At 36.2% G+C, this 25,596-nt stretch overlaps 1 protein-coding gene across 2 annotated transcripts in view; it reads right to left on the reverse strand.

Moving 5' to 3' along the window:
• The window catches only part of LOC106876138 (uncharacterized), a 68,293-nt gene that overhangs the window by 40,688 nt on the left and 2,009 nt on the right, over positions 1 to 25,596 (reverse strand). For both annotated transcript variants that reach the window (XM_014924559.3, XM_014924561.3), the window contains exons 2-3: positions 5,278 to 5,421; positions 1,353 to 1,474 (exon numbers count right to left, since the gene is read on the reverse strand). In XM_014924559.3, coding sequence (XP_014780045.2) covers positions 1,353 to 1,474; positions 5,278 to 5,421 — 266 coding nt within the window. The remainder of the gene's footprint in view (positions 1 to 1,352; positions 1,475 to 5,277; positions 5,422 to 25,596) is intronic.

Consider the following 25,596-nt stretch of genomic DNA (forward strand, 5'->3'; position numbering starts at 1 on the left):
TTCCTTCTATGCTCAGTTTTTTTTTCTCTCAGCACATTCATACTATATTGTTCCTGCCCACTCACATTGCACACCCAATAGAGCATGCTTACTTCATTTCTTGCTAGTCTTTTTAAGTTCTCTGCATTCAAGGCCCATGTCTCATTAACCCTAAGTGTCTCTCTTGTCCTCACCCCTGGCAACTGTATTATCTTACTATTCCTGCCACTCCCCACTCTCTTTTCCACATCCCTCTACCTTCCTTAGCTCATGTTTCTTTGTTCAGTTACCCTTCAGCCCTATCCATTTTGGCAGTCTACCCACTTTTCTCTCATTCTCCTTCCCCCATATAATCTTGCTAACTACCACCCCCCAACTTCTCATCTTGTGCCTTTTGGGGCCACCTGGGCACCTCATCACCATTATCTATCTCTTGCAGCTCCTACTGATCATTTTCTCTTTTCCTCTCCCCATTTCCCCAACTAGATGTGAGTAGCCATGCAGATCCTTCTTAAAGAACCTGCTCTCCCCATCCTTCTCATAGTAACTCCCTCGTCCCCTAGCATGAAGCTGACCTCACCACCACCATCCCCAGGGTTTGTAGTTTTGTGAATTGCATGGAGAGATCAATGGTGCTGGTGGCACAAGAAGAAAGCACCCAGTCCACTCTGTAAAGTGGTTGATGCCAGGAAAGATATCCAGCTGGATCACAACACAGTCCTTGGACACATCAGATCCTGTCAAATCATCCAACCCATGCCAGCATGGTACATGGACATTAAATGATGATGATAGAGTCAACTGTTTGGACTTTTCAAAAATTGGAAGAGACATTTGTGGATGATGAGCAGAATTGATTCAAGGAACAGAAAAATGAAAGTTTTTACATGTATACTTAATTTTCCAAAGACATCGTTATATCTAAAATGAAATATCTACAACTGAGAAGTAAAGCCATGTTGTGGATTTGGCTCGCTGGAAACTTAGCTTTTTACAGTACTATCTTCAATGTTGATTTTTTAAAGTTTTCAAATGTTCATTTAGCAACCAGGGTCCTTAAGGTCTTTGGAGGTCCATATGAGATTTTGTTGTTAAAAATTTATGTACTATAAATTGCTTATACCTTTACAATACTTTTTTAAATACAATTCCTAAGAATATGTAATCATAAAAATACGGTAAGATGTCTTTTGCATACACTGAGTGGCTATGGAGGTCCAGTAGAGTAAACTAGGAATCAAAGGGATCCATAGGCAAAAAATGGTTGAGAACCACTAAATTTTAGCTATTATGAGCTAACCTGAGTTTTCCAATAATAATACAAAATAAAAGTAATACAAAAACACCATCAGTAATGACATTTTAGAACTCACTGTTTCAATACTGGACCATAAAGAAATTTCAATATTCGATGGAAGACCAAAATTTTCTTGTTAAGGAAGTGTTCATCTTCTGTACCATCTCCATTAACAGCAATAAATAATATATTATCCAGCTGGATGATAAAGAGCAACAATACAGCAATAACAACAATAATACATTCTTTAACAACAACAATATTAATAATCACTTTTATCACATAATGGTTTCTTTTATGAATAACGTTGAAACAACAATGACAAGAATAGTAGCAGTTGTTATTAACAAAGCTGAAAATCAAGTATTTACAATTATAAATTTAATTTTACACTAAAAAAAAACAAACCTATAAGTATTTCATAATGGATTCATATCTCTAATGTTTGTATACTGTGTTACATCATTTTAAAGAAATAATCTATCTAGTTGCAAAATCTTTTCAATCCTTTTCTCTTTCTGTGGAATGTATTCATTTTTTTAAATGGATGTGTGTGTGAGTGTGATTATATCTTTTATCTTTTCTTTGTTTCAGCCATTAGACTTGCAGCCATACTGGGGCATTGCCTTGAAGAATTTTTTAGCTGAATGAATCAACCCCAGTACTTATTAATTTTTCTAAACCTGGTACTTATTCTATCAGTCTCTTTTACTGAACATAAACAGGGACATAAACACAGCAACACCAGTTGTCAAGCAGTGGTGGGGGACAAACATAAAGACATACACACACATATATAATGGGCTTCTTTCAGTTTCTATCAACCAAATCCACTCAAGGCTTTGGTCAGCCCAAGACTATAGTAGAAGACACTTGCCCAAGGTACCATGCAGCAGAACTGAACCAGGAACCACGTGATTGGGAAGTAATATATATATATATATATATATATATATATATATATATATGCACTCACACAAATACACATACACTTGCATATACAATAATAAATATGTGATGCTGCACAAAGTCAAGTATCACATAGCAGTGAGAGGTGGGCTTTGAATGCAGAGGGATGAAAAACTAGAAAGGAATGAAGAAAGTGTGCTCTCATGGATGTGCAATATTTGTGAGCTTGAACAATGAAATACAAATGAGCTGAGAGAGAAACTGAATATAAGAGTGATCAGATGTAGTATGCAAGAGATTGTGATTGTAGGGGCATGTGATGCATATGGAGGTGAAGGGCCTTATAAAGAAGTGCTATGCACTGATATTGAATAGAGAATCTGTGGAAGGATGATTTGGGTTTAAGTGGGAAAGACTTATGTAAAGATGTTGCGTCTTACACACAACATGACTACAGACATAGGCGCAGGAGTGGCTGTATGGTAAGTAGCTTGCTTACCAACCACATGGTTCCGGGTTCATTCCCACTGCGTGGCACCTTGGGCAAGTGTCTTCTACTGTAGCCTCGAGCCGACCAAAGCCTTGTGAGTGGATTTGGTAGACGAAAACTGAAAGAAGCCCATCGTATATATATGTATATATATATGTATGTGTATATGTTTGTGTGTCTGTGTTTGTCCCCCCAACATCGCTTGTCAACCGATGCTGGTGTGTTTATGTCCCCGTAACTTAGCGGTTCGGCAAAAGAGACCGATAGAATAAGTACTAGGCTTCCAAAGAATAAGTCCTGGGGTCGATTTGCTTGACTAAAGGCGGTGCTCCAGCATGGCCACAGTCAAATGACTGAAACAAGTAAAAGAGTAAAAAGAGAGAGACTGCTTTGATTACAGAATTCACTGAAGTTGAGAAGCATAATATGTATGTCTCAATACCTCTCTACCTCTTGCAACTATGACACATACCACTATCATTCATGTGACTTTGTGGCACTCAGTAAGCTGTCCCATAGGAATTTTCAGTTACCCTCTATGTCCCAAGTCTGTAGCTCCTCTTCCCTCTCATCAAATTTTTCAATGAGGATGTCCTTAAATCTCTGACCATGTGAAGGGTTCTTTAGCTTCCAAATCCTTCTTTTCTGGATTGGTCTGCTTCTTGACATTTTTTGGCCTCAAGTCTAAAGTCACTGTCATGTCTTTTTAAAATTGGTTGGCTATTTTATCACCAACCATTTGACAGTGTGGACTAGGTGTATTTTATAATACCACTAGTGTTAGAGAGTTTGCATCCAACAAGACTAAAGAGTTCCCTCTATCCTTCATGTCCTCCAAGATTTTGAAGTCAATACAGCTGAGGTTCTGCTTTAATCCTCATCATTTAACACCTGTCTTCCATGCTGGCATGGGTTAGATGGTTTGAGAAAAACTGACAAGCTAGAGAGATGCATCAGGCCCCATTGTCTGCTTTGGCTTGGTTTCTATGGCTGGATGCCCTTCCTAATGCCAAACACTTTACAGAGAGTACTGGGTGATTTTTATGTGGCATTGACAACAGCAGGATCACCCAGTAACTTGTGAGGCAAATACCTCTCTGTTGGGAGAGGAAGTGGAACTACAGGAAGTGGATCCATGCCAGATGAGAGGTTAAAGTATAATAGACGGATAGTAATAGGTATCTTATTGTAGAGAAGATACTTGGCAACCCCAGTAGGAAAAGAGAAGCGAGGAGGCAGAGAGAGAGTTAGAGAGAAAGTCAGAGAAACAGTCAGAGAGAGCGGAGCATGCCAGTGTCATTTCTTTCGAGCCTTCACATGTTCTCTGTAGTCACAGCCCATGTTTCCCTGCCATGTAGCATAGCTGTTCGAACACAGGCATCATACAATCTGCCTTTCACTCTGAGGGGGAAGCCTTTTCTTACCAACAAAGGTAGTAGCTCTCTAAACTTCACCCAGCCTGTTCTTATTCTAGTAATTACGCTTTCAGAGCATTCTCCTGTACTGCTAACTTGGTTGCCTAGGTAATGGAAGCTAACTAATACTTCTAAGACACTTGAGGAAGTCTATTTCCTGTACGTTCTTAGTGTTTATTGTACCTGCACACCTGCCACATCAAAGACTACTTTCTCCATTAACCTTTCTGTGATACTGCTGCACTTCTTATGTGTCCATAGTTTGCACTGGGTACACTGTATGGAGTTTATACTAACACCTTTCCTACATGTCAAGTAGGGTCATCTTCCAGAAAGGATTAATAATTTGTCTGCTTTAATCCCTTAATCTGCAGGTTAAAATGTTAGAGGAAAACATGAGTTGGAAAGGAGAGCTAAAATGATGCAGTTTTGGATAAGAAAGATGGAGAAAATGTTCAGTATATATTCTTGAAAAGGATGAAATATAGAAGGGTGATAAAAGAAGAAATGAATACATGTATGTTAAATTGGGGTAGGTACACATTTTGGAAAATTCAGTGGAGTATAAAACATTAGAGTAGCAGAAGAATTGTCAGAACCCATTGGTAAACTAGTAGTCATAAGATTTTGAGAGTGAAAACATCTCTATTTGGTAGAGACTTGTCTTTAATGTAGATTATAATGTTAATATACAACTACTGAAATTGTTTTACAAAATAGTGAACCTACTGCCAACAATTAATTTTGCATTAGCAATCTAGAATTGAAATTTTAAAACTGTAACTGAAAGTAATTTTAGAACTATTCTATATCTGTATACAGCATTTAGTTAAATAACTCATTTAGCATCTTTCAAATAACATAGAGACTGACATTGGTTTTCATCTGTTTATGAGGTTAATAGAATAAGTACAAGCTATGTGCTAGGTTTCTGTAATAGATTGGCATCATACTTGGTTATGTATCGTGTTTTTTGTTTTTTTTAATGTCATGGAAACTTGAGGTAAGCACTAACCCAATGAAGTACAAAGATCATTAATAGGAAACAAAAAAAAAAAAAAACTAGGGTTAGTTTAAATAACTATGTACTCTGTTTTTACGCATATAAATAAATTTTTCTACAACAAAAATAACCAAATTGGAAAAAAGAAATCCTATTACATTCAATAAAGGCAAATATAACTTACCTGTTTGGAAACTGTAATGGAATTATTTTCACAGATAATCTTTTCATAAGGGTTCTTCAAAGTATCGCTCATTACATTCTGTGATGCAGAAAATGGCACAAACATTTGTCCCACATCATAAGGATCATCTATGTGTTCAGCAATCTAGAAATTCACAGAAATCACATGGCATTAGAAGGGATAAGATTTTTCATGACAGAACATTTCCCAATTTTCAGGCATGCACATACATACTTACATAGGTACATGTGCATGCATGCATGCATGTGTGTGAGTACACGTGCAGATGTGCAGATGTGCTTTCTATGCTACCCTGCAGCAACAGATTGGACTGTGCTGGTGATTTCAAACAACCAATAGAGGGGTTGACAGTTTCTGTTCCAGCACCAGTATTGTGTTGTATCCATGACAAAAGAAGTTTTAAATAGGCATTTTACATGGATGGTAAGCATCATAAAGCAGGTACAGCTCTCTGCTGTGAATAGATGGAACACTGTATAATTAATGAGTGTTTCAGTTAGTTTGCAGTAGGCTACTGAATTCAATTTTTAAAATCAGCTGGATAGTTAGCAACTATCTTCATGTTGGTATGTATATCCATATTCCAAAACATAATTATTCGCCCGTTTTCATGTACCCTCTCCAAAGAATAGCTATACCATTTAGTATAGATGAAGAGCAGTAAACAGGGAAATCACTCCAACATATCCTACCCACAAAATTTTATAAATGTACAGAATTATCTGGTGTTCAATCTACCAGCAAAATCTTTGACAGTATAAAATTATAAAAAAACAGTAACAGATATTATATTCTCAATAAAAACATACAATTTATCTTTATAAAACAATTCTGCTAACAACTATATCAAGAAGATCTTTCACAATAGAAACAAGAAGTTAGTTCGGTTTTCTTTATAATATTATTAAACATATATTCTGCCATGGTTGACTTAGCCTTTCAACCTTTCGGAGTTGATAAAATAGGTACCAATAGAGCACTGGAGTTGATTTAATTGACTAGCACCCTCCCTCAAACTTGTTGGCCCTGTGTCAAAATTTGGAACCAATATTGTTAAACATATTCTAGGATAGGCGCAGGAGTGGCTGTGTGGTAAGTAGCTTGCTTACCAACCACATGGTTCTGGGTTCAGTCCCACTGCGTGGCATCTTGGGCAAGTGTCTTCTACTATAGCCTCGGGCCGACCAAAGCCTTGTGAGTGGATTTGGTAGACGGAAACTGAAAGAAGCCCGTCATATATATGTATATATATATATATATATATGTGTGTGTTTGTGTGTCTGTGTTTGTCCCCCTAGCATTGCTTGACAACCGATGCTGGTGTGTTTATGTTCCTGTCACTTAGCGGTTTGGCAAAAGAGACCCATAGAATAAGTACTTGGGTTACAAAGAATAAGTCCCGGGGTCGATATGCTCGACTAAAAGGCGATGCTCCAGCATAGCTACAGTCAAATGACTGAAACAAGTAAAAGAGCAAAGAGTAAGAGATACAAATTTTGATGTAAATTGTTGAAAATGGCACCACGTTTTCTGTACAGTATTTACTTCATCAATTTATATACTATTAAAATTGCATTTTGTATATCTTAATGAGGATAATCTGTAGAAAGTCACACAGTTACAGTATCCATCTCAAGAAAGCACCTCATATGGACATATACTGCTAAAATGCACAGTAGAATATCAATAGCAGACAAAAAGCATCCAGTAACAGCAGCAGTGGAATTGCTATTTCTATGTATTTCCATGTCATCAGTAGTAAGCATCCACTAGCAACTGAATGCTTACACAAATTTAGCCTCAACTGATATAGAAAAACAATGATTAACAAATCACTGATGTCATACGCTTGGTAAAAATTTGTTATTAGCAAAAGAAGCAGTAGACGGGCAAATATACAGAAATCTAGATTTAGCAATTCTAGTGCTGCTGCATGCTTTTCATCTACTACTGATATTCTTCTGTGTTTTTTAGCACTATATGTCTATACAAAGTGCAGGTGTGTGATTTTCTATAGTATATGCATGTTAAGTAAGATACAGAATGCTATTTTGAAATAATACTGTTTCTGTCACTGATACTAACTCTTAAAATTGAAAATCTGTATTGCCATTTGTGTATAACAGAAATTTAACCCATTGTGGCACAAAAATGTTTTGAATAATGTACACTTAAATACTTCCAGTAAATTTCTGGGCCCTGGAATCTTCAAAACAGATTTTGGATCCTTATTTTATCAATAAAGCAAAATAATAATCTCTATCAATGAAAGAGAGAGAGACAATAGAATATAATGTGTCCACACACAAAATGAACACTGATATACATATGGTAATAAACACACACACAGAACAAAGCATACACATATCAAACACATAGACACATCTAATAATAATTGAAAGTGCACAAAGAACAAACAAAACATGGAAATAGACTCACATCCATACAAAGTACATAAAAACATTCACAAGACATATGTAGTATGAAATGCACACTCACAAGTAAAAGTGAACATCCATGCACAAAAACACACAGGCAAATAAATATGAAAACAGACACACACACAAACAAAAGACTTAAATACAAAGATAAGATACATATACACATAAATACATTTTGTGAATGAATACTAAATCATATTTCAGCACGCATTTAAAATAAAAGCAAAAGTCGAAGGCGGAAAAAAAATGCAAAACTGAAAGTGTAACAACAGAATGAACTTAAATCACTTCATATGCAAGAGAGAAAGAGAGAGAGAGAGAGAGAGAGAGAGAGAGAGAGAGAGAGAGAGAGAGAGAGACAGAGACAGAGAGAGAGAGAGAGAGAGAGAGAGAGAGAGAGAGAGACAGGAGTCAGAGAGGAACTGACCCCAGAACTGTTCTCATATTTCATTTATCCATCCTGACAAATCCTTAATAACAGGATATCTCAGCCTCACATTACTGAAAGTTTTATAGAAGCAAATAAATGACTACATCATCAAATGAACACAGTGAAGGTAAGGATAATCTAAAGATGCTTTCCTCGTGTGAATATGTGAGAGACTGTTTGGTGAGCTCAAGTCATGTGAATAGTTTTAAAAAACAGTAACATCAAATAACTTAATCTATGTGTCTAAGTAGTAGAGGAAGCAGTTGAACAGAAAGATGTAGACTTGGCACTGCCAGTTTTTTAAATATCAATTTTACAATACAGCCAGCAGGTCTCCATTACAGAGATGGTAAGAGCCCTAACTAGATAACTCTTCCCATTTGAGGGAAGCAGATCTATAGTCAGGGATGCAACATGCAGCAACACATTCTCCAGCTCCAATCTTACAGTATCAGATGCAAACCCAGGTGTCACTGCCTGTAACATGGACGAGAGAAAAATCAATAAATACAGGGGCCTCACTGATTGCTATCAGTTTGTGCTAGTTGATGTCAAGGCACCAGGTGTTCTAGGACCCCATACTACCAATTTCTTCTGCAAAATAGGGATATCAGCAACTTACTGGAGAAATGAGCCCTGTAAGGTGGAATGGCTGCTGCAGCAAGTGTCACTGGCCATTTTCCATGGCAACACCAATGCAATCATTACTGTGGGGCACAGCTGAGCACACTATTTGTTCTCGGATGTGTCCATCATTCCTCCTCCTCCAACTTTTGTTACTTTACCTCCATCCTTTTTTATCTCTCTTCTTTTCTGTTTCTTTTATTTAAATGTTCTAATAAAATAAAGTTGTTGAATGGAAAAAAAAATAGAGTATTGCTACTTAGAGCGATATGTTATTCTTGTTTTTGTGATAGCTAGTTACTGCAAGGTGGTCTGGCCCATTTGAGAGTTAATGGACTTGGCCACAGACACAATGTAGTGCCGGTAATAGGGTATGAACAGCTGATCTATAAGCTGGTTGTCTGCAAGGCTGTCCACTTATCTATGCTCTAGTCATACATGTATCAAAGAATCATGTATAAAGATATATGTATTCATACATTGATGGACCTATATAAACACACACATGTATCTGGCATATTTGAGAGGGCCCTTTTTAGGATACATGTACTTCACAATCAAATTAATTTAATGGAATTCTTCTGGGATTTATCAAGAAGCAATTTCAGCTAGGAGATACTTCCATTTTTATACACCTGGGTCCTCATTTATTATAAATATTGGTTTCAAATTTTTGACACAAAACCAGTAATTTTGGGAGATGGGGTAAGTTGATTACATCAATCCCAGTGATCAACTGGTACTTATTCTACTGACTCCAGAAGGATGAAAGGCAAAGTTGACCTCAGCAGAATTTGAACTCAGAACATAAAGATGGCTGAAATGCCTCTAAGGATTTTTCCCAGCATGCTAATAATTCTGCCAGCTCGCTGCTTTCATTTATTCTAAATATTATTCTTGGTTTCATACGTCACATTTTCCACAAATCTATCTTCAAGTCTTTCTATCCAGAGACTTTTCTCAGCTTTCCTGTCTATTGAATGTTCCATGTCAGTTAAAGTGCATGCCATATTTTCTTTAGTCTTTGACAACTCATTCAGGTTAAACTTTTAGCATTTAAACCGGCCATATCCAGCCCAAAATATTCTACCTGTTTTGCATTCAAACTGACTAAGATTCATCCTACAATGTCATTCTAAAAATAAACAATCACATCGTTGAAATCTTGAAGCTACATGATAATACATGATTAATTCAAAATATGACTAAATAGGGATTACATTTGACAGAGTAATCTGAATGCTAAAGGGTTAATTAACAGTTATTGTCTTGTCCATAATCTAGAATATCAGTTGTACTATTTCATGCACATGGGAAAATAATAATCATTATTATCTTGTCATCATCATCATCATCATCATCATCATCATCATCGCCACTGTCATTGCCATTACCATTGTCATCATCATTGACTTGATCAGTATTAGCATTAGTATAAGTGCAAGCAGTAAAAGACTTTACAAGAGACTTTAAAATATCAAGCACTTTGTCATACTAATCAAATTTTAACTTTATCATTCATAAAATAAATACCATCAAAATAATTGTTTCTAATTTAGAATCAAGGAGAGTAATCTTGAGGAGAGGGGATTAGTCAATTACATTGACCTAGTTAATGACTGGTACTTTATTTGTTGACCTCAGAGGGATGAAAGGCAAAGTTGACCTCAGTAGGATTTGCACACAAAACATAGAGCCAGAAATACCACAAGACATTTTTCCCACTACCCTGACACAATTCAGCCAATGTATCATCTTTATCAGTAAACTAACAAAAAAATCAAAGAAATCATCATCATCATTAATTCCCTTCAGTATTTAGTTACATTCTGAGTTCAGATCAGAGCAATTCAATAAAATAAGTTCAATCAAGTACAGAGACTGATCTAATTAACTATAACCTTCACCAAAAGATGGCATTGTGCCCATGTTAGAAATCATAGTGAAGTCAAGAGCCTTCACTTACCAACACAATACGACCAGTTGCAACTAATGCCTCTGTATCTGTCTTTCATCTCTTTTATTACTCTTATTATGGGTCTTGCTTTTCTGATGTAGCAACTGTATACTACCTGATTGACTCACAGATTTTGTCTCAATCCCCAAACCCCAACATTAAATTATTCAAACCTTCTTCTTGACAACTACAGCTCTCTGAAATTCCTCCCTGTCCACACATTCCCAACAAGCATCAACTTGTAAAAGTTAAAACTAAATATCAACTACAACCTTACCATAAAAGCTATGGATACTGCCAGTCCTTCCTGGACAAAAATGTATAAAAAAATACAAAATACCATCTTTAAAGTCAAAGCTACACTTTATATCGCTCTGAAAAGTGGTGGTTGCAACTAAGTAGAATTTATTAGCCCTAACATTTACCTCTCAGCAAAAAAAAAAAAAAACTTCCAATTATCATGACTCTGAATTTTCTTTCTGCTCTTCAAACTCTGCCAAATACTAACAATTCTTCAGTGAGTATAATTCCTCTTGGCTACCATACATTCCTCCCTAGTTAATGCTACTGATACAGAAACTGAATTGTTTGTCATTCTGAATAATCTATATAAGTTATTATCTATACTTCCCTTTTTCCTGATTGATGCACCAATGCTACAAAGCTTCTTCAGCAATTTCTCGACCCTAAACTCAGACTTTACCCAACCAACATCAATAAATCATCTAAACACTGCACTGCTTAATCAATGCAACACATTACATTTCTTCATACTGTATACTACCCACCTTTGAAACTCCTTGTACATAGATGGTTTTGCTACTACACATACAAATATTATAGACTGCATCTTTAAAAATAACAGTCAATGTGTTCTTTCCCCAACCTACTAAAAACAGCATTCAGAAATATGTCCTTTCACATCTTTCAGTGACATGACCTTCCCATAACTGCCTCTTACTACAAATCTCCAGTCAGTTCAGCAGCAGTTGTACTACAGTAGTATAAGCAATTAACAGTAGTATAAGCAATCAACAAAAAAATCACACATCACTACTACCAACTCAGAGGTTTTTACCTAACACTAGATGACTGCAAAACTACAGAAAATAAAAATACTTTTCACAGCCTGCACTCCTGTTTCTCAAACTGATGCAGAACTACTTAAATGCTTTCCAAAAGGATCTCTGCCAACTTAGCAGAATTCTCATGGCCATCAGTCCTCAACAAAGAGGACTATCATGTCTTCCACACTCTTTCTTCTGTACATTGGCTTGCAATTACTTCTAACAGTAGACACCTAAAACCCTCACATGTTAGGCCCCACAATCTCCAGTGATTTCTCATGATTACCAAACATTGCCAAAATTGTAGTAAAGATTGTTTGCCAACATAACATGGCAGTCCTGATTTAGGACGAATGTTGCTGTAATTTAGCCCCAGGAGACATCGTCTCCAGCTGGCTATACGACACAATCTGTGTACTTATATTTTCGAAAATATAAGGACACAGATCGTGTTGTGTAGCCAGCTAGAGACGATGTCCCTTGGGGCTAAATTACAGCAACATTTGTCCTAAACCAGGACTGCCATGTAATGTTGGCAAACAATTTTTACTACAAAGTACTGTTGCTGAATATCTCACATTGTGAGATTTAAAAAATAGTAATTTTCTAATTGCCAAAATTGTATCACAAAACCTAAATGCTTTGAACTTGATTTTTGTTAACTCACTACAACAAGTTAACTAAGACCTACACTGGATCATTATCTAAATTTCAAAGATGGTTTTGCTACTACATGTGTAAACATTATAGACTGCATCCATAATAAGTCCATATGATTAACAGGCAAGACTTCTTTAATGGTATAATCAATTGCTTCAATTTCTAAATTAAATTTTTCCACCAAAATGAATTAAACAACTTGCTTGAAAAACAATAGATGAGACAGAAAATGGAGCATTTGTAACTTATCCCAGTGTACATGTGTAATTTGATTTTGTTATGTTGATTGGTGTGCATGTGTGCATGCGTGTGTTTGTGTGTAAGTGTGTGCGTGCATGCATGCGTTCAGAAAATGTTCCCCTAACATTCTCTCTATACTTGTGTTGGGTTACTGATCTTGAATAATAAATGGAGTTATTCAACAACAGCAACCAAATTGTAGTTATTTCACATCAAGTAAGTCCATAGCAATTACTACCATGAACCCATAATATTAGTCCTTCCCTTAAGGAGCAAAATGTGGATGCATTATCCCCACTATTTACCACTGACAGAAATAACAAGTGTCTCAAACTTAAGATCATAAAAACAATTGGTTTGTGATTCACAGGGGATGTGAAACCATAGAGACCATTTTTGATAATGGTTACAAAAGAAGCTTTTGATCAAAAATATGCAGTTCTATTCCAAATTTGTTGACTCAGCTCTACAGTCTACAGAGCAGCGAGAAAGCTCAGTCTAGAAGGTATAGAAATGATACAAGATCATGACATCTTTAAAATACTTTGCTGTTGACTGATACAACACATAGTAAGATATTTTTTACATTGCTATTAAAATAATGCTGATGATGATGATTTAAGAAAATTATATGTTTAGGTCATGTTACCTATATGGCAGAAGTGTTGCTTCTTTAAATTGTAGCTGTCCACCTTCTGCTTGTATAAAATTTTAGCCACTTAAGAAGATATTCACCTGTCTCTGAAAAGTGGAATAAATATTTCATAGTAACTCATGAAATTTTGAAGCACGTTGGGGCATAACTTTCTGGTTTCTATGGTGGAACTGTTTTAACTCAGACTGTTAAGTCTTATCCCAATTCATTATGTATAAACATTAAAATGGCCATAGAAGCAAATGACAATGCTATTATGATGTATTTTCCTTCAGTAGCCAACACAAACATAGTAATTAGAACTAAATGTAGGGTGTAGGTAAACATTTCTATAAAAATATAAAAAATAATCAAAGCCAAGAATGTTTTCTGAAATTCTTTGTTTAAATATTTCAGAATGTGTGGTAGGATTGAGTGTATTCAAATCTTTTTGGTTTCATATCATGTGAATGAATATTTATATAAGAATGTGTGTTGGAAAATTAATGTAACATTGTATGAAATATGTATGTAAAAACAAATGTGTGAATAGTTTTCTACAGTTCATGTACATAGTATTGCAGTGTGTATATTTTGTGTGTTCATACACACATGTACAACAGTAGTGGAGGTGGTGGTGGTGGTGGTAGTAGTAGCAGAAGTAGTAGTAGTTGTAGTAAACAGCTAAGGCCAGGCTATAATTACTGCAAAATACTCAACCAACAAATGACATTGTCTTATAAATACATCAGTCATTTTCATCATGATCAGCAGCAACAGCAGTAGTTGTAGCAACCAAATAAATAATGAGAAAAATAAAATAAATACTAACAAAATAAAGAGAGTAAAATAAACAACATAAGGAAGTTTCCATTCTGTTCAGGATTTTTCTAATTACTTTTGATTAAACCACATGGTGACTAATTGGATGTTTGGGGTTGAAAGGGTAAAAAGCTGGCTGATAGAAGACCCCAGTCAAACAAATATTACATGCAAGAGACAAATAATTTGAGAGTACTATTAACACCCTACTATATCATTTTGACTTACTCCCTGTTTTCTGCAGAGAGAGAGAGGGAGAGAGAGAGAGAGGGAGAGAGAGAGAGAGAGAGAGAGAGAGAGAGAGTGTGTGCGTGCATGTGTGTGAGAGATACTATCAGATCATTAAGAATGAAATGTCCAATTTTCTCATGCACCAAGTTTGACAGCTATAATGTTTTATCCTGACAATTCTGTTTTACAATATTGAAGGGTTACATCATCACTTTTCAAAATGCAATTATGACGACTGATTATATTGTGAGTTTTCTTTTGTAATTCAATTTTTGTGAACCTATGGATAGATCAAGAATTCATGTTGTTTATGAATATGGGTTCCATCATGGATTCAATGCATGCCAGACAGCTCAAATCATCAATAAGGTGTTTGGTGAAGATGTGGATGAATGAGCGTATTGTACATCGATGGTTTGATAAGTTCTGGTCTGGTGACTTTACTCTTAAAAATCAGCCCTGTGGTAGACCTGAGACCAAGTTGGATAATGATGAGCTGGAAATTGTAGTGGAAGTGGATACATCTCAAACTATGCATGAGTTAGCAGCAAGGTTTGAGGTTCTAATTCCAGCTGTATTGGACCATCTGAAACGAATTGGCAAGGTAAACAAGCTAGACAAGTGGGTACCACATAAACTGAATGAGCCAAATGACACGTCAGCTTGAAACTTGCTGTTCTTTGCTGTCATGGCATAGAAGCGGACCATTTTTGCATTGTATTGTTACGTGTGATGAAACATGGATTATTTTCAACAATAGCAAGCGTTCTGTATGGTGGTTGGATAGAGATAAAGTGTTAAAACAATCCAAAAAAGAATATTCACCAAAAAAAGTTAATGGTGTTGGTTTGGTAGTCCAGCGCTGGTGTCATCCATTACAGCTTCATGAGACCTGATAAGTCAATTACAGCGGATGTATACATCAACCAATTGGATGAAATGATGAGTGAACTTGTAATTAAACAACTGTGATTGGTCAATAGAGACCAGCCAATTCTCTTGCAAGACAATGCTCAATCACATGTTGCACAAAGAATGCTACTCAAGTTACAGGAACTGAACTTGAAAAATACTCTGTCATCCACCATATTCACCAGACCATACACCAACTGACTATCACATTTTCCAGACATTAGACAACTTTTTGCAAGGAAAAAATTTCAAATTTGAAGAAGGTGCAAAAACAGCCTTTCATGCTTTCATCACCTCTTGCTCTCCAGAATTCTTCGTTGCCAGCATAAATAAGCTACCGATAAAATGGCAAAATTGTGTTGATAATTTAGGTGCATACTTTCAGTTCAAAATCGGACGTTTCATTCTTAATGATCTGATATCTTCCTGGTAAGGCAACAGCACTTAGCCAAGAATAAACCTCTGTACTTGGCTTTTGTAGATCCAGAGAAAGCCTTTGACAGAGTCCACTACCCCCTCACCTGGTGGGCTATGCAGAAGCTAGGGATAGATGAGTGGTTGTTGAGAGTAGTACAAGCCATGTACAGGGATGTTGTCAGTAAGGTAAAGGTCAGCAATGAGTATCGCAATGACTTTAGTGTACAAGTAGGAGTTCACTAGGATCAGTTCTCAGCCCCCTCTTGTTTATCATAGTCCTCCAGGCCATAACAGAGAAATTTAAGATTGTCTGTCTCTGTGCACTCTTCTATGCTGATGACCTTCTTATAGCTGAATCACTACCTGAACTAGAGAGGAAATTTCACATGTGGAAACAAGGTCTGGAATCAAAGGCCTTAGAGTTAATTTAGCAATGACCAAAATCCTGGTGAGAAGGAAAATGGACAAATCACAAATCTCTTCAGGGAGATGGTCTTGCTCAATGTGTAGAAAAGGTATTGATAGAAACTCCATTCAGTGTACCCAGTGCAAGCTATGGACACATAAGAGGTACAATAGTATCACAGAAAGGCTAACTGAGAACACAACTACTTTTATACATGAAAATAATTTCTAAACATACACAATATCATATACTCTTTACTCTTTTACTTGTTTCAGTCATTTGACTGTGGCCATACTGGAGCACCGCCTTTAGTCGAGCAAATCAACCCCAGGACTTATTCTTTGGAATCCTAGTACTTATTCTATCAGTCTTTTTTGCCGAACTGCTAAGTTACGGGGACATAAACACACCACCATCAGTTGTCAAGCGATGGTGGGAGGACAAACACAGACACACATACATATATATATACATATATACGACGGGCTTCTTTCAGTTTCCATCTACCAAATCCACTCACAAGGCTTTGGTCGGCCTGAGGCTATAGTAGAAGACACTTGCCCAAGGTGCCACGCAGTGGGACTGAACCCGGAACCATGTGGTTGGTAAGCAAGCTACTTACCACACAGTCACTCCTGCGCCTATATGTATAAAATAATATGTATAAAAAAACATAAAACAAATCCTGAAGAAAACATACATAAGTGGGGTGGAGAGCAATGGCATAATAAAATTGTAGATAGATGAAAAATAGGACGATGATGTTAAGTTTTGGGAGAGAGAGAGGAATACATAGTGATAGAAATGGCAGTCAGAGGTATACAAGGACAGATAGAGTGAGTGATGAACAAAGGTGAGGTGAAAGCATTGGTGGTAGATAAGAGGGTATTCAGGGGGAAGCAGTATTGAGAGGAAAATAAAAAGGTAAGGGATGATATTGAGAATACACAATGGGTAACAAAAAACAATGGTTCCATGGAGAGGGATAACTGGTATCACCAAAGCAGTATGAAATATGTGTAGTCCTCTTGTATTATTACAACAGGTGAGTAATTGTGCCATAGTTAGAAGAGTGAAGGGTGATAGTTTGACAGGGGCAGATTGGGTACTGGGGTACTGGCATAAATGATAAGCTTTTAGAACCCTTTTCTTTTTACTAATAACGCCACCACCAGGAAAACATCCTTGTCCATTGCAGAGTGGTTTATAACACAAACTGATAAATATTTACTAACTCAGTAAACTTGAAAGTGTTTGTACATGCCAACATTGCTGTCAAATCTCCCTCAACAAACTTATCTAGAATTTTTAAAAGAAGTAACATAAGTTTAACTTCTAAAATAGTACTAGCAAGAAGACTAACCAAACAATTCTTCTACTGCCACAGATCTGTTTGAGCAGAACTGAGAAGGGCTATCTAAAAACAAGTACAGCAAATACAAATAAATATATTTCATTCATTTACCAGGGGCATGTTACTCCAGATAGAAAAGCCTTTCTCTCAGCTCTACCTTGCACCATCTATTTAGTGCAGGTCTTTGTTTCAAGGATTTGCCAAACCACACTAGTCTTGCAGACTGGCATGGGAGCTTTTAATGCATCTAGGCAGAATTTAACTCAGAACCAAACCAGAACCAATAATGTAAGGCATCTGGTTCAACATTCTTATATTTCTGTTAATCCACTACCCTAGGTTAGTATTTTTTCTATTGACGCTGAAAGGATGAAGACAAAATTAACCTTGGTGGGATTTTATCTCAGAGTCAGAACAAATATCACAAGGTAGTCAATCTGATGCTCTAATGACTTTACAATTCATCTTAATAAATTTTTCAAGTAAAAAAAAAAAAAAAATATCTGTAATGGGATGAACATTCATAATTCACAAATCAAATACGCATGATAAAAATTCTTGTCAAAATACCTAATCCATACAACTAATCCAGTGATATTACTCTAAAAGCATCTTGCAATAAGCTTATTTTTAGACATAGTGCCACAACTGCAATGAAAATATTCTAACATTTTAGCCAGATCCCTTCATCAGAAAGTATGCTTCTTCATACAGATCATCAAGTCTCCAAAAGTGTTATAGCACACACATGATGATTATTTGATACCTCATGCAGTTCACCAAGTCTTCAAACATTTTGGTGAATATACCTTATTCATTTGTTTTCTTCTATAAAAATATTATTAATTAACAAAAGAAACTTTAATTTACTTTACTTGTTTCTGTCATTGGACTGTGGCTTTGGTGGGTTGTTGTCAAACAAATGAACCCAAGTACTTATTTTTAAGTCTGGCACTTATTTTTTTGGTCTCTTTTGCTGGGCCACTAAGTTACAAGAACAAAAACAAACCAATGTCAGTTGTCAAGTGAGTGGGGAGGAGGTAAACACTGATATAAAAACACATACACATATACATATATATGTGACAGGTTTCCAGATTGTTTCCATCTTCCAAATTTACTGACAAGGCACTGGTCAGCCTGGGGTTATAGTAAAAGAGGTGCCATGTAGTGAGCTTGAAACCATGTGGCTGCAAAGTGAGCATCTTAACCACACAGCCACAGAAATGATTTTTCCAATGAATTTCTGATGATTAATAAAACAACTCATGAGTTTCATCACTAGTTAAAACACTGAATAAATTGCAAAAGAAAGAGAATGACAAAAAATAGAACAGACAGAAGTTTTGAAATAGTATTATAAAAATTCAATTGTATTTTTATATATCTTTTTAAAGGATTTGCTCATGTTAGAGCCAATCTATTTACATAAGCAGAAAATTTTAGATCAATAAACTTATATAAAGTGTTTTCAAGTTTGGGCATGACAAAGTTTGCGCATCATAAAGAATGGAGAAGATAAACATGCATGACTTAGCTTTCTTTATAACCATTTGTGACATACAAATAGGTTGTTGTAATTTTTATTATCATTCTATAGAGCTTATTATAGTTTTATTCATTTTTGATAATTCAAACATTCTACTTCATGTTTAGCTTGCATTGTTCATGAAAAGCATTTTCTGATTATACATGAAGCAAAAGATTTTTTAGGCAGACTGTGAGTGGTAAGGTCAGAAAATATTTCTTTTTATTGTAAACAGAAAAATGTTGTCATTACTACGAAAGACAAACACTGAGATAGTTCAAAGTTTATTGTTCTTGGACTATGTTTGATAGTCGCTGCTGTCATGGGTTCCTTGATGTTGACTGATCATTGTGTTGCCGTTGCCATCCATCCATTGTTTTTGTGCATTTTGCCCATCTGCTGGTTCTGCTACTGTCTGCTGACAGTCATTTCTGTATCTGGTCTGCTGTCTGTCATCTGCTAAAATGTGCTGAATATATCGTGGTGGTCTTGCTCAGAAAAAGCACGCCAAAGACGAAATTGTTGTGAGATCCAGTGCTACACAAAGTCTTGAATGGTCAGATCTTTTTAAAACATTGGTAATATTCTAGCAAATCATGGAAACTATCAAGCCGTATAGTTTTCCAAACACCATTCAAAGTTGAGTTTCACTCCATTCCATGACTCAGTAATATTATCTACAGCATCCATTAAAGTGAATTCCTTTCAGAAGTCTCTAACTGTAGGTTTATCCTCCTTGTCTATTGCTTTCATAAATGTTTGAAAATTCTTTTCAGATAACATGCCTTGAAGTTAGCTATCACATCTTGATCTATTGGCTGGAGCAAAAAGTTGTTTTCTTGGGGATATAGACCACTCTCACATTATCAGAATGCTCATTTAATTTCACTGGGTGGTTTGGTACATTGTCTAAAAGGAGTAATGTTTTTTTAAAAATATTATGGCAGGACATAAAATGTTTATAAAAGAACTCTATGAAAAGGTTCTTAGTCATCCATGCCTTATTTGAATGCCAAATCAGAGGCAAATTAACTTTGCATAGCCCTTGAAAATCATGAATTTTTAGAACAACACACAAGTAGGGATTTCAGTTTCCTATCACCAGCAGAGAAGAAATGTCAGGTGGTTTTTGGAAGCTTTAAATCATGGTGTTGATTTTTCTTTTTGAGAAATAAAAAGTTCTAGTAGGCATGAGCTTCTACAAAAGTGCAATTTCATCAACATCGTATAATCACTCTGATATGTTGCCTCACTGAGCAACCATTTTTCTTCGGCTGCTCAGAATAATTAGTGGCAGCCTTTGTATCAAAACTGGCAGTTTCATCAGTCTTTTATGTTGTGCAAGTTCAAGACTTCTTAAACTTTTCAGACCAGTCTCTACTAGCCAGAAAACATTTTTTATTAAAAGTTCCACCTTCCTTTTTCTGGAAATCATCACCTAAACTTCTGGCTCTTTTTTAATTACCATAGTGCTTATTGGTACATTGTGCTGAATCTTATCCTTGATCCATATACAGTAATCCCTCGACTACCACGGGTGTTACATTCCAAAACCCCCCACAATAAGTGAAAATCCATGAAGTAGAAACAGTACTGTACTGTATATATTTTTTTATTTTTATAATTTGTATATATTTATTTTATTATAAATGCAAAACAACACCACACACTCGCCTTCCATACAGTATGTGCGATTCTTTGTTTATTCATCTACGGTACACTTGGTATTTTCTTTAAATATATTTTAATTAATGTGTTAAACAGTGCAGTACTGCACTGTATTTCTATTTATTAATTCATTCATTTTTAGACGGGAAAATGCTTATTTTACCACAGAAGTATTTACCATGATATAAATTTACATATATTAGCCAGAAAAATCCACAATGTACTGAGAGCATGATACGTGAAGCACGATATGGCAAGTGGTTACTGTACCTCAAAATGGCCTTATTTTAAGTATAACATTAAATCTATGAAAAAATAAGGTCTGGACAGTTAACAGAGTAGCTTCTTGGACACTTGACTTAATTTTCTTTCTGTGCAGATCATAAACTTTAATGTTTTGGCAATGTGACTGATTTCTACCACCAAGCCTTTTTAAAACATCAAGCTTGATATCCACTGTAATTTTCTAAAGGTTCCTTTTTTTTTTTTTTTTTTGTACTACTACTCTTAGTTCCACTTGATGGCTTCGTTCCAGACATCTTGAATAGTTGGCAAACCCAACAGCTGTCTCTCTTTCTCCCTCTGTGTGTTTGTGTGTATACTCATATATGTATATACATATATACATGTATATATATATATGATATATGGACATTGTTGGATAACTAACAAGGCAGAGACCTAGACTAGCAGTTTGCAGGTTATTATGGCCAAGCAGAAGCTCTGTACCATCAGACAACTGATTATTGAAAAGGTTGCAAGACGCAACAAAAATTTTAGGAAAATAAAAATAAGGAATAAGTAGAAATTTTACTGGTGAGTGTGTTAAATTATAAGGCACAAAAAGAAAATGACTCTCCCAAGACACAACAGAATTAACTGATAGTGTTTCTCAAATAAAATTCAAGAAAAGGCTCATATCATGAATAACACTTCAGTTAGATTATCAAATACATGAATGCACTCGATAATGAGGGAGCCTCTATATGGTTGCTCAACCTGTTAGAAATAGTAGCAAAATCACCTTATCATCAAAACAAAAAGGACACATTAGATGATTTAATCACTGATGTACAGAAAGACAGAGTGAAAATGGGGGCAAAGAATGACTTTGACCTGGTGTTAAACATCAACAAATGAATGCTTATTAGTAATGTATTTTTGTCCAAACTTATTTTACATCCATTTGTATCACATTTCTCTCTCTCTCTCTCTCACACACACACACACATACACATACACAAGCATACAACAGTTCAGCAGAGACACATTTGGCTAAGTTAGTTGAATGTCAGCCCACTAGTCAAAGGGTCGGCAGTTTATATCTTTTCAATGTTTTGCTGTGTCCGTGGCCAAAACATTGTATACCTCTCCATCTAGCTATAAATAGGTTTTGTGGGAGGTACACAGTACTGCATTAAGCAACAAGAGAAAACTGCATAATTACAACTCTCAGCCTAATTTTTCTCATAAACAAATTTTGTTGTTAGAATGGTGCTTTACCCAGCCAAACAAGTGTCACTCAAATGCTTAGTGCCTTGAAGTCTCGGCTAAGTTTCAGTAAAACTCAACACACTCCAGTAATTGTGGATTTTAAGACAGAGTATTTCAGACACACAAACTAACTCCACTAGTTCAGACATTGTTTCTAAACAATCAATTAAAATATGATGAGATTTGTTTTAACAGTTTTAAATATTACAACAACAAAAATAAATAAAAGGTTGCAGATACAGTAGAAATTATTAATTCATATACTACAAAGAAGAGTTTAATAGCTATGCCTATGAATGGGAGCATACGAGAAATTAGTAATTATTTAATATGCCTGAAGCAAGGAGCATGGGGACAATAAAATCAGGTGACACAGATTAGAGAGATTCAAACAAGTGCAGTTCTTTCTAACAAAAATAACTCAGTTAAGAGATGTATGAAAAGAAGCTGTTGAACTTCTTATATCCCCACCTGCCCAATAACTGCAACCTAATATTATTCAACAGAATATCTATAAATATATCTGTTTAATCAAATAAACTAAAATATTACTTTAGGTCAGATATATGTACTAGTAAAATGCAAATTATTAATAAACTTGTAAACTGCAAAGAACAGTATAGTCTATTGACAATATTAATAATTTCTTTCAATAAGTATTTCTTACATACAGGCATGGCTGTGTAAGAAGCTTGCTTTCCAACCACATGGTTCAGGGTTCAATCCCACTATGTGGAACCTTGGATAAGTGTCTTCTACTAAAGCCTTGGGCCAACCAAAACCTTGTGAATGGATTTGGTAGACGGAAACTGGAAGAAGCCCATCTCACACACACACATTTCTGTCTTTGTGTCTGCATTTGTCTCCCCTCCATCAGTTGACAACTGGTGTTGGTGTTTACATCCCCATAACTTAGTGGTTTGGCAAAAGGGACAGAGAGAATAAGTATCAAACCCTGCCAATAAAAAGTACAGGGGTTGATTCAATCAACTAAAAATTCTTGAAGGCAGTGCCCCAGCATGGCCACAGTCTAATGAGTGAAACAAGTAAAAGATAAAAGATACACTAGATACAAGATTACAAATGTTTCAAGAAGAGTATTGTCAATTAACATCAACACGAGTAAATGTCAGATGTTAATTTTATTGATCCTAAAGGACAAAGGTGATCTCAATAGGATTTGAACTTGGAATGTAAAAGGATATAACTAAACACCTCAATGCATTTTATCTGGCCAACTACCATTTCTGTCACCCAACCAATCTCCAAACAATAAAAATTTTGAGACACAAAGCTTCACATTTGGGTGGAAACAGTCAATTAAATCAACACTTATTTAATTACTTTTGTTTCAAGAAACGCAGACTGAAGAAACAAATGCACATTCATCAACACAATAATATTTTAGTCAGAGAAAAAAAGCAGTACTTTTTAATAAAAATAGATTGTAGATTGTATGTTTCATGTGTACGAAGTGCAATGATGCATGGTAGTGAGATGTAGACACTGAACACAGAGAATGTGTGAAGGGTGGAGAGAAATGAAGCATACTCTACTGCAGTAGTTCCTAACCATTTCATAGTGGTTCCCAACCCTTTTATTTAAATGAGTTTTAATATGCTTGTCCTTATGTGTGTGTGTGTGTGTGTGTGTAGGCCCAGGAAGACCTGGGCTGAGGTGGTGAGGCAAGACCTTCGAACATTGGGCCTCACCGAGGCGATGACTACTGACCGAGACCTTTGGAAATGTGCTGTGCGTGAGAAGACCCGGCAAGCCAAGTGAGATCGTTGCCAGTGCTCCTGGACTGGCTCTTGTGCGGGTGGCACATAAGATGCACCATTTTGAGCGTGGCCGTTGCCAGTACCGCCTGACTGGCCTTCGTAGGATTTTCGAGCGAGATCATTGCCAGTGCCCCTGGACTGGCTCTTGTGCAGGTGGCACATAAAAGACACCATTTTGAGCGTGGCCGTTGCCAGTACCACCTGACTGGCCTTCATGCGGGTGACACGTAAAAGCACTCACTACACTCTCTGAGTGGTTGGCATTAAGAAGGGCATCCAGCTGTAGAAACTCTGCCAAATTAGATTGGAGCCTGGTGTTGCCATCCGGTTTCACTAGTCCTCAGTCAAATCGTCCAACCCATGCTAGCATGGAAAGCGGACGTTAAACGATGATGATGATGATATATGTTAGAGGTAATACTTGAAAATTGTAAGCACCTGTGCATGCCAGATCGTGGCCGGGGTGAAAGCATAAATTGAAAATGTAAAAATAAAAACAAAACACAAAGGATTCTGCAGTACACGTGTTTCAAGCTTTATAGTTGTTGCATCATATATATATATATATATATATATATATATGAAATTTTGAATTTAGCTCATGGACCCCCAGTATTGCCTTTGTAGAACACTAGGGCTCCACAGACCCCAGGTTGGGAACCACCACTCTACTGAATGTGTAATGTTAGTGTGTGTAAATGACATGGTAAAGATGAACTGAGTGATTAATTAGGGAAAAGGAGAATCAATTGTAGTGTGCAAGAATGAATATTGCATTGAATTGGATATATGATGCATATGGAAGATAATAGATGAGTAAAGAAGTACTGGGATATCCAAGTGGAAGGAAACTGGAACAGAGAGAGCAACAAAAGATGTGGGCAAAAGTAATAAAAACTGAAATCTTTGAGGCAGACTTTTCTATGGTTGTAAGCCCTTTCTGTGGCCAACATTCGCCTGTTGCCAAGCAAACTAATGGTTTTCCAAGGCCAGATGTTTTTCAAGAATGATTGTCAATGAACAATACTCATTTACAACCATCATGTGATATCAAGACAAGGTGACACACAAAAAATTATTGTTATCTCTGGATGAATACCACAGTAAATTGCTTTTCAATGAAGTATTTACATTAAGTATGATACATAGATGGCCAGTTTTATACCTGTCTTTTTATGCTTGCAACAGTTGAAAGTGAGATGCTCTCCAGTTGAACATCTCACCACTTGTTGTGGTACTTTTCATCTTCCTTGTAAGAGTCAGGCGACGCTGTGTTGTAAGAAGTTAGCTTCCCAATGACACGGTTCTGGGTTCAATCCCAACTGTGTGGAGCATTGGGCAAGTGTTTTATACTATAACCTCAAGCCGACCAAAACTTTGTAAGTGGATTTCATAGACGGAAACTAAATGAAGCCCACCCTGTGTGTACGTGAATGTGTGTAAGCGATCTTTCGGTACTGGTATAGAGTGTCGGCATGAAGAGATGACGTAATTCACCCTCTTTTTCAGCATGGTCACAGTCCAGTGATTGGAGCAAGTAAAAGATAAAAGCCAGATATCAAGTTAGAAAGTGAATGGCTAAGAGAATAACGTACATAGAGGATAACGATAAAGCAACAAACTCACGCGTAA

The sequence above is a fragment of the Octopus bimaculoides genome, chromosome 14 (assembly GCF_046866305.1).
Source record: "Octopus bimaculoides isolate indiv1 chromosome 14, ASM4686630v1, whole genome shotgun sequence".
In the NCBI taxonomy this organism is placed as follows: domain Eukaryota; kingdom Metazoa; phylum Mollusca; class Cephalopoda; order Octopoda; family Octopodidae; genus Octopus; species Octopus bimaculoides.